This window comes from Lepisosteus platostomus, chromosome 13 (assembly GCF_059453375.1).
Source record: "Lepisosteus platostomus isolate fLepPlt1 chromosome 13, fLepPlt1.hap1, whole genome shotgun sequence".
NCBI lineage: Eukaryota > Metazoa > Chordata > Actinopteri > Semionotiformes > Lepisosteidae > Lepisosteus > Lepisosteus platostomus.
The window spans coordinates 38,464,254-38,475,137 of NC_142623.1; the positions used below are offsets into that span (position 1 = coordinate 38,464,254).

The 10,884-nt window shown below is 40.5% G+C and overlaps 1 protein-coding gene across 1 annotated transcript; it reads right to left on the minus strand.

The window, feature by feature from the left end:
• Nucleotides 1–8,615: 8,615 nt before the first annotated feature.
• neurog1 (neurogenin 1) lies at nucleotides 8,616–10,608 on the minus strand. The gene is made up of 2 exons (XM_088604546.1): nucleotides 10,264–10,608; nucleotides 8,616–10,144 (listed from the first exon to the last, which is right to left on the minus strand). The coding sequence occupies exons 1-2, from the start codon at nucleotides 10,455–10,457 to the stop codon at nucleotides 9,487–9,489; spliced, it is 852 nt and encodes a 283-aa protein (XP_088460672.1). The 5' UTR covers nucleotides 10,458–10,608; the 3' UTR covers nucleotides 8,616–9,486.
• Between the last annotated feature and the right edge of the window lie 276 nt (nucleotides 10,609–10,884).

Here is a 10,884-nt window from a genome sequence, read left to right on the forward strand (position 1 = left end):
CATCCTCTCAAAACAGGTTGTATTTTGAACTTGTAGTGGCTCTGAAGAGTAGCCCTTCGCACTTTGAAGTCGGGCTTTATTCATGCAAGCACCTCATTGTCAAATCTCTCACAATGCACAACCTGAGCATCCGTTCGTTAAGAAGCGCATGTTTTTGTTCAAGCAACAGAGTCAGCACGCACACACAGAGAGTGCAATGGAAAGGCTTGACTCTTTTAGTTCATTGTGGGCGTATTTTCAAGAAGACAGTCTTGCTTTTACACATCCAGCTAGACTTTAGATACATTCATCTGTTTCTAATATGTAAACACTTACACAACTTGTATTTTACATTTTTAAAGAATAATTCAAAATACTTTTCATGTTTTTTTTAATGGTTTATATGGGAGAATGGAAGTATTTTTTTCCGATTACATTATGTACTAACACTGAAATGGCATTCTACATTGTATGTCACCTTGTATAAGTATAGAAGGTAAGTAAATAAACACATAGCACAGGTACCAAACACACAAAAAATGCTTTATATTGATGAGAGCGTTTCCATTGGTCTCTCAAAAACAGAAAAGAAAATAAGGATTTTGAAACAGTATTGAAATTTAATACAAAACCAAGACGTCTGCTTTGAAAATCTATATTTCAAGAGCTTTCCTTTAAGAGTGCACAAACTTTGTGTGGCTGTGTGTATTGGTGGCTTTCAATTACAAATGAAGACAAGCTATCTTTACATAATGAAAGCAGCCGCTTGGAACTAGGAGCCCTGAGGCTAGGTCCCTCTGTGCTTTTGTTCCACAGATTTAAAGTGGATAGTTGAAGCACACAGATCTAAGGTTAGTTTCTACCTTAGGTTATGGGACATATGTTTAATCTACCATAGAGAAACATCTGCACTCACAGTAATTCAGTAACTAACATCAGTGTACTTAAATAGCACTGCTAGTGATGTGTCTACAGTGCAAATGCACTCTTAGAACGATTACTAAAACGTTCATCATGATTAAATTGCTGTCAATGATAAAGAACTCCTGTATTGCACTTTGAGTGTTAAAATGTATATTTTTTTCCTAGCCAAATGCCTTCTCCAAATGTTTCAGATTAAGACATATGCTTTTGTAGGACAATGACTGGCTACAATAATTTTAACTTTTGCATTGTTTATGACAGGTTTATGTAGGCAGGTGTATCTGTGTGTGTACTCAAGGGTTTCTGTGTCATGGAGATTTTTTCTTGGGTGTAAGAAGATGGAGGGGCACTTTGTGTTGAAATATCAGAAGTGTGAACTGTGTATGTGCTCACATAATACCAATTCTTTTAAATATAAATCTTACAATGCAATTACATTACACAAATTAGATTTCTCAGCTGTACCTAATTGGTAGGAACAGTTCTTTGACCATTTTAGACAATCAGAAATGAATCACAGTTGGGTGTTATGACTAATTTCCATTTTTGGAAAAAAGGACCATTTGAGTGATCTGAGTTATTATTTGACAAATTAAATAAATTTACTCTATAAAATTCCCAGAATAAAGCAAATTCCATAAAAAGACACCTCACCACAGACACTTGTTAACTAAAGAGTAGGTAAAAATACAAATGTTTTGATTATAAATGTCATGCCACCTGAGAAAGAAATGCCATGAAATGGCATGCATGGCATCATCAGGATAATTTCTAATATCAAATCAGTTTTGTATTCTTGCCAGTTTTGTGTTATTGTAGAGCAAAACAACCCCAACAACATAAACAGTACTTGTGGTACAGCAAACACCTTCACTGGGCACTCAAAGCAGGAGCCGTCATGGATATAACAATAAAACAAAGGAAACTGTCATGGATTTGGTAAATTAAGAAAATTAAATGAAGATTTGTCACTATATATACATATCTACAATTCTATACACTGCCTGCTGCTTATTTTGCTTTGAATTATTTGAGCATTCACTGCCTAATCTGTTGCATAAAAGCATTTTGTCGGCTGCTGCCTGTCATGATTAGGCACAAGTGAAGGGCAGAGCACAGGCTAACAATTCACTAATATCCTCCTCAATAAAACTCATGAGAAGACAGAGACGTGATCATCCCCATGAGTGGGAAGCATTTCACAGAGTTTCCTGTCACGCCAGCAATGGTCTTGCCACAAGCTCAAGGCCATTTGTGGGGAGTGCAGGTGGAAAACTATCACCTTCTCAGAGGTGGAAGAGAAGATGATACAGGATTCCACACATTCCAAACCCTCCTAAAGCTCTACATCCCTGACAAGGAGAAACAGGAAGATTTGCTGTTTTCATGAGCTGAAGAAGGAGGGGTGCAAGCTTTTGACATTTGTATAAAACAAATTATATACCTGATCAGAAGTACTGATGGAAGGTAGCCTCTATCATGAGATCTTCCATGCCCTTAAGAATTGAAGAAAAGTGGAATGGAACTCATCAGCTTCACATCCCATTCAGCTTGTCAGTGCTCATCTTTTCCCTATATAGTACGTTATTCTACCACAGTGTAATGGATAGTTTTAAAAGACACCAGTATCTGTGCCTTTGTAACTTGTCCTGATAATCCATTCTGCAATAATAATTCTGTGCTAAAGTCTTTGGACTAAGAGAGGAAACTGCAGCAACTGGTGAAAAATCATGTGGCCATGGACACTAAGAGTGACCGGTTATATTTATAACAAAAAGTCGTGCAATTGAGAATTTGTTTTTTCCCCATTATTACATTCACTTAGAAAAAGATATTGTGTGGGGCATCTTATAATCTTTGGGGATGGGATGTACTTTTTATGGACATCTGTCATACTTGGGTAGCTGTGCTGATGGGGCTGGCACTAAGTAGTTTGTGATACTAATAAGACCAATTAGCTTCTAAAGATGGAAAATAATCCCCTATTTGTGCAACAAATCATTAGCAACCTAAATAGCCTTCCACTGCTGCTAGTTGCTTCTGAGAAGCTGCTCAGGAGCTTAAGGTGTGAAACCTTCAGTTTGAAGTATGGGGAATGGGAGGAATGCGATAAGCTGGAAACAGACTGAGGAGGGAGAGCAGAGCTGGGAAGGGTGAGGAGCTGTCAGCAGGACTTCACTAATCCTCATTTGGGATGTGTACACAAACAGCATCTGCACAGAAATTTGGGCTTCAGGGGGAAGATGCCAAAACGCTCCAAAACAAGCAATCAGGGAGGGTGCTAGAAAACAACACTTATCCACAGTAACACCACACTTGTTAGGTGATGAAAGCAACAGGCTAGCCCACGTAATTAAGACCTAACAGTTCAAACAGCACTTCCCTCGTCATGCTGCCAAATGTTAGCAGTCATTTCCTTTTTCAGTGCTGTCATCAGAGGATGATTTGCGAGTTCTGAAGGTAAGTATTTTTCCCCATATAAGAGAAAACCTTCCAACGTCCTGTGCAGCCTTGAATCTGAAATCTAAAATACTTTTAAAGACACATTACAGCTTCACTAGGCTGGTTTCTTCTTTGGCAAAAGAAAAGAAAGTGCAAGCTTCATGTGGTACCAGGGAATAGTTTACAAAAACAGCCCAGAATATGGTGTCTCTTTACTGCTCTTTAGGTGCAGTAAAGTTTTAGAAACGATGGTGCTTTTCAAAGCTCTGATAATGAGGTATTCTCTCTCTCCTCTTGTGCAGCTGATGCTGTCCTCTCCTTGTGTGCAGTCCAGTCACATACCCTGAAGGCTAAAGTGAGATGAGGGGAGGGGGACTTAAACCTGCTGCCCCTTCATCCTGCTTCAATCAATGCTTAATGGTCTCTAGAAACCGGCAGCTTTCAAACACAGAGGGGGCAAATCCAGCCCTTTTAAAACAGGCTCTTAGCAGTTAAGATCAATTTGGGATCATCCGTTCAATATGAGTTGCAATTCTTGGGCTCATGTGATCTTTTTAGTGTTTTAATAACTGCTACTAGAACTCTGAAGAAGCATAAAGTTAGAAGGTCTGTAGGTCTGTTCTACTGTATCACTCTATTTAAATAACATGACAAAACAGGAGTTTCTGCATCCAAGGGCCTAAGCTAGAAAATTCTTTTAGTACTTGATTTGAGATCTTTAGAAATCAGTATGTTCAGAAAGAGCACCTGTACAGCAATGCGACAACTACAGAAACCTAAAATGTGCTTGACTGTAAGAAAATGAGTCGAAACGTACTCACATTTACAACCCTTAACAGATAACACAGCAGGCCTCACACATTTGGAAAAATTGACATGGTGCTGCACTAAAACACATGGATTGAAGAAAGCAGTACTCTGCTGTTCATTTAGAAGATAGTGCATTATCAATCAAATCTGGAAATTGTGAGGTAGTTTCTCCCACCCCCCCCCCCGCCCATTTATGACTATTTTTCTTTAACCACAAGTAGGTATTTTACTTTAAAGTTCTTCAAAGCAGTTAATAAAAGCCATAGATGCTGTACACAGAGACGAGTAGGTTGGTCAGTGAGTAGGAGAATGGGAAGATAGACATCATAACAAACAGTTTCATGGACAGGTAGGCAAACTCATCACTGTACTGATAATGTTGATCATAACCCCAAAAAGTAAACATTTTTAAATAATGCAATAAGTCCTGGCGTATTTTCCTGTATATTACTTTCAACTCAATCAAATGTCTTTGCAATGTCCCATGGTGCATTTATGAATTGGACATGAGTCGTCTGCAGTGTGTCACTGCTTATCTCCAATGTAAAGGTCAAGGGTTTGAGACATTTGCAGACACAACCTCTAACCTTGGGCCATCATCAATAGGGCTTATTCCACCTCCGGATAGCCCTGCAAGATTTGGTCTGAGAAAGGCAGAGCACAGAGTGGGAGTGAGGGGAGATTGTTTTGATGTTTTTGTTACTGTTTGACTCAGAGGCTGTCTCTCCTGAGGGGGTCAGGGGTCTTTCTCCCCAACGGATCACGATGACCTTCGGTGTCCACTGCCAAGACTGGGTTTCAGCCCCAGGGGGCAAATGCACACAAAACCACCTCATTCTTCAGGGCAGGTGCAGGCAACTTTATCAGAAATCCATAGAAATGGATTTGTGTCCAGCTAAGGCATAGTGTTTCACTTCTGGCTATTTTAAAAGTGCATATACACTCATAATGTCTTAGTTTGGTTTGATGTTACAAAAATACATTTAAAAGATTAATAAAACAAAACTATATGTATATGTATAGAGACAAAAGAGGGTGTTTCCCGCGTTTATAAAATGTTCGAAAAAAGTATTTTTCAGATGGCTGAGCCCAGAGATGTATTCAATTGTTTAAACTTTCGACCACCCACCATCAGACAATGTATTTATAATAAAACGATTACACTGCACTGCCGTACAACTGCTATTATTCATAAAATTACAATAATAGTAGCTTAATGTATAGCCCAAAACATTTTTTTTCACGTAAGCCAATTGTTATATTTTCACGTGTTAGTCCACCTCTTCAGAAGTCGAATCAGACGAGTATTTTTCGTGTCCTTTTTTTGCCTAGCGGTCATTTTAACTTCGAGGGTTTCGGAGGCACAGGTTTCCTAGATGGGTATAATTAATGGAATAGCCCTGCTCGCGTTCTCTGTTGAAACCAGAGACTTTCTAACAGATGCAGCCCAAATCCTGAAATAAGAAAAGCCCCATAAATCATCCTCTGACAAGTTTTGTCCCCATTCATGCCAAATTAAGGACACACGATAGTACAACAACTAATTGCCGAGCCTCGCAACAATTTGCTCTTCTCTCAAACTAGGCTCTCCAACAGCAGTCTGTGTCACTTTCCTAACAATGTAGAATTCCATTTCCAGTGTGCAGACATCCTTCGGCAACAGGACAGGGGATTTCCGAGGCAAGAAGAGCATTTCCACATCACATTTAACGTTTGAAAACACGAACGCGAGGATTCGCTTGTAATCATTTTTATTTGAAAAGTATTGCATTTAGTTTAACTTTAAAAAGGTTTACAGCCATTTTTTCGTATTTATAGGTCTTCTTTTGGCGTTCCTAAACAAGCCTGGAGTTTCCGCATAGTGTACAGGCTTTCTACACACAGCAGGCTAGCAAAACTGAGATCAATTTACAAACGTGTTCTTTCACAGCTGTGTATAAATTGTCATTTTATATAATAATTTACTTACCGCCTCAAAACATTGAATGCCAGCACATTAATAGCGCTTCGCTCTAAAATCATTTCCTATATTTTCTCATAGTTAATAACTGTTATTAAAGCGACGCTAACAGCTTTGTGCACTGAGTTTATATAAAATAACACAGCATCCAATGAAATAAAAGTGTGTTAATTGCTTTGCAGGTGCGAGCTTCGTTCGTATCTCCAACGTCTGAACCCGACCAACTCAGTGTTTGGTTCGTAATTTTTTATGGTTCTATGCATTAGGACAAAGGGACAGATTCATAAGACATAAGCGCGCTTTTATGCGTCCTATACGTTTAACGACACTCCAAAGCTTTGTGATTTCGGACAAAAATCCCTAACAGGTGCTGTATGCGTGCAGCTACTGTAGTGTTCATGGGGAGACCTTCTTCAATATGATTGTTTCCTAGGAAAAACGCCGATGTAATTATTGATTAAAATACGATTCAGAAGCCCTGTCCGAGGGAAATCATTTCAGTTCAAAACAAAATCAAATATAGCATAGCCCATCTCTGTAACAACACAACAGGGTGGATATTTAGCTACAAAAAGGGTTCCAGGAGAATTTTTGCAATGGGAAGTTTGTTTCTCAGCTAAGCTAATTGTTAAGCAGTAATTGTGCAGCCAGTTCTTCGGGGATAGGGTTCGTTAACAGGTCTGACCCTAACTTAAATTGTTCCCGTGTAAGAAAAGAAAAACAGTAAAGTGAAGAAATGGAGGGCCAAGGTCATCGCAATCTCCCTTTCACTGGTAATGAAAGTTTATATATTGGGCTAACACGGATCACTTTTAATTTTAGAACTATTAACTCATGCAGGAATCATTTCAGTTATCTGGCATATTCCATTTGAAAACTTTGTTTTTCGTTTAACTAGGTACAGACTGTTGCATAACATACGGAACAAACAGAAAATATGACTTAATAATAATAATAATAATAATAATAATAATAATAATAATAATAATATGCGGTTATCGTGGCGATGTTTCATTTGTAGGTTTCTTTTTACCATCACATCAATCAAGTGCTGGATCGCCTGCAAACGTCATTTTATGGAAACTTTCCATTCTGAAAGAGATTAATCTTTGGATTAACACTTGGCTGTATCCCTGTCTGTGATTAGACAGCCTGGATTCGGGTTTTTTTTCTCCTTCTTTTCTCTTTAATGTGAGTTAGCATGTGTTTCTCTCCCCTGATCCCTCTCTATCCGTGACACGTGCATATACAACAGCCGTGGCTGGACCGCATGCCGGACTCACAAATAGAGGATTTAACCTGAGCCCTTTAAGAAATAAAATGATCCCAGGATCACAAAGGAGTCCGCATCAAAACCTCTTCAAAGCCATATCACAGTGAAAGAGCGGAATCGGGATTACTGACTTCCCTCGCTGTAATGAAATAAATCCACCGAGGCAACAACCCCCAGGTGAAATACACGCTTTTTAATTAATGAAACTACAGGCGGGGTTACAATTAAAAATATCAAACAATAAATCCGTTTATGGTGTGGTAGGAGGTAGCATTGTAGACGAGCTACTTCTGACACTCCCATTTAAAGTCTTGAACGATCCTCGGCGAAAGTTAGCCTTTACAAACATTGCAGATATTTTTAAGACCTCCGCCTTTTTTCTTTTTTTTTTGTATTTACAATGTTAATTCAATCGATTTGTTCAAATATTTCAAGAGCAGCAAACAGCGCCGTCTGATTCCCCGTGATGTTAACTGTGCCTGAATTTACACTAAGCTATTTGTCACCGATTTATAAGATGCAAACTAATACTTCTGTCAAAATAATCTGAACAGCCCTCCAATGTGCATGATATGTTTACGATATCATATACAGAGCAATTGTGTGTCCTTCCGTTCAAGAGTCACAAATAGCAACTCCTCATTAATCCTTCTTTCCTGAAGATATTTAACTTTATTGATGGAAAGCAAGCACGGTGAAATGTAGCGAGTGACGTTCAAAGACAATGACTTCACCGCGGTGCCGCGTAATTTGCTGAAGCGACGCGTCAAAAACGCATCCTTGTGAACTGTGCATGAGCTATCCACCTGCCGCTGCCCTGGCTTTCCGTAACCGTCATTTTAGTGACGCATCAAACCTCCTTTGTTTCAAACAGACTCGCAAACAGACGCCAATTGAGTAGTAGCACTTCCATTAATAGGCCAACATCACTACATTATCGATTTACTTTCATACTATTATTTGCAGGTGAATAACATATTTGTGTTTCTGGCTGCTTGAGTTTGAACCTAAAGATCATCTTTAGATGAATATTCTGAAAAGAAAATGACAGATGAAGCCTGTCTGTGTTTCTCCGTATTTTTTTTTTTGCTTACGCTGAACATGAAACTTTGACCAAATCGGCGGCGTCCGGATTTCAGTTACTGTGATTACTTGGTACCAAACCGCGAGAAAAGACAAAGCAACAAAATTATTTTTAAAAAACGTTATAATTTTATTTGTACAAAAACATGTTGACGCCAGAATTAAAAACTTTGAGGTAAATACATAATAGATCTCTTTATATACAATAAAAATACATTTTCATATGAAAGCAACACGTTGAATAAATTAAAATAAAAGAACTATGAAGCCTGTTGGAAAAGTCCTCATCTGTGGGATTGAGTCTTTCAGTAAGGGAAGACAGCACAGTGTTCTGAGGTCAAAATACATAATGCATGAGGCCGGATCCTTGTCTTTTGAGGGCTTTTCAGTCTATTGTCAGGGCGTTGAAACCGAATTTCCACGCTCGTTTTTCTTCATTATCTTTCTACAAATTGTAAAATTGACTTTTCACCTCGGTCCGCAAAAGCAAATCTGTCTTTTCTTCTTTTTAATTCTAATTTTCTTTTAATAGAGGTGGGGGGTCAAGATTTGCAGAGTGGACAGTTGTTGGGTTGTTTTTGTTTTCTGTGGTTACTGGAGTTCCAAAAAGTGCAAAAATAAAGCGTGAAAATTAGAAAAGAAGAGACAACGCTTCAGTCCGAGAACTCCCACAGACCTGTTGGTTCTATAGCATTTTTGTTTTGTAGGTGGATCAACACACGGGCCAATTGCAATAGCAAAAAGTAAGTGAAATCTGCAGAATACAAATATAAGGGTCTCTACATACAAAACAGTTTGTCGAAGAGTAACGTTTAAGGCAAAGAGTGAAAACGTCTGGGCAAGCTATGGTACCTCTTTCTCAATTCCCTCTACATTATGAAGTAATTAAATGCGTGGAGGGTCAAATTTAGTGTTACAGCCACATCTCTTACTCATTTTCAATGATAACTCTCGTCATTGTTGACATTTTTATGAGGTCACGTGAGCATCAGCCACACCAGGCTTCGCCGGCCGCTCAGTAAATGTTTGTAGCGAAGTTATGATAGCTGTACAGGCTGTCCGCCTGCAGAAATCCGTAGTCCTCCGAAACCGCCGGACTGCTGGGGTTTGAAGTGCAATATGACGGCGAGGACGAGGTGGATGCGCTTGACAGCCAGGAGAAAGCGTCGCTGCCCGGACTCGGCGCATCTGCTACCCGTCCCATTCCAGGAAGCATTAGCGAGGGGTCCCGGGACTTCTCTTGACACTGGTCGGCTATTCTGATGGTCTCGGAAAGGGCCCAGATGTAGTTGTGGGCGAAGCGCAGGGTCTCGATCTTGGTGAGCTTCGTGTCGTCCGGGAAGGCAGGCAGAACGTTCCTCAGCTTGTCCAGGGCGTCGTTGAGATTGTGCATCCTGTTCCTCTCCCGGTCGTTGGCCTTCATCCGCCTGTTCTTCTTCACAACGTGCACGGCGACCTCGCTCTTCCCCCGGCCTCGGCGTTTCTTCTTCTGCTCCGGGGTGGCCGAGTCCTGGCAGATAGCAGGTGAGGACGGCTGGTCGAGGGAGGAGGACGGCGAGGCACCGTGAGAACTGCTGCGCGAGTCCTCGTCATCCGTGTGTACGTAGGACAGGTCGCAACTGGAGCTGTCCAAGTCGGAGTACAGGTTTTCCACGGAGGTGCACATGTTTGGTCTGGAGAAAAAAAAATAAAAAAACGGTACAGGATTAATGTCGAGGCAAAAAAGGGACTAGGGAAAAAGGATGTGTTATGTAGTTGGATGGAAAGAGATTCGAGAGAAACACGGACGTACCTCTTCAAAGTTTTGGGTGACGGGAATGCAGGTTTCTTGGAAGGAGACAAAATCAAAGAAAAAAAAATTGAAGTTGCTGAGGGAGAAGGCACGCGTCTTGTCTTGATCCTGCTGCAGTCAACTCGTGTGAGCAAGCGAGCTTGGCACACGACTGGCGTCAGATCCCTTATATACCCTGATGAAACAATAGCCATACCTCTTTGGCATTTTTTGTGAAGGATGAATGAATGAGTTGCATCAGGTCTGCCCCGTGCCGCACGACCATCTTATTAGCATAATTTATGCCCGTTGTTTGTTCACCCTGCGAAGCGTGCCTGTAATCACTGCCAGCCAATGGGAGCCCGGAGCCGCTGTCCAGCCACGCGAGCTGCACTGTTGCTATCAGCGCACCGAAGACCAAGCCCACTTAAAGTTAAACCTCAAGAGGAAAATGAAAAGATAAGACGTCGGAAGAACAGAAGTGATTAGCCCCGGAGGCAAAGGCACACTCCAGAGGGTTCGGGGAGGGGGGTCTACTCTTTCAGCACCTTACAGTTGGCAAGTGTTAGTAACGGGCATAGAGAAAGTCATCCAAAAAGTTTAAAAAGGTGAACTGTGTGTGCTTCGAGGTTTGCATCCTGG

Coding starts and splice junctions, on each gene's coding strand:
- neurog1 (XM_088604546.1), bottom strand. CDS start 10,457: ATGGCTATTGTTTCATCAGGGTATATAAGGGATCTGACGCCAGTCGTG. Junction 10,145..10,263: donor TCACCCAAAACTTTGAAGAG/GTACGTCCGTGT, acceptor TTTTTTCTCCAG/ACCAAACATGTGCACCTCCG.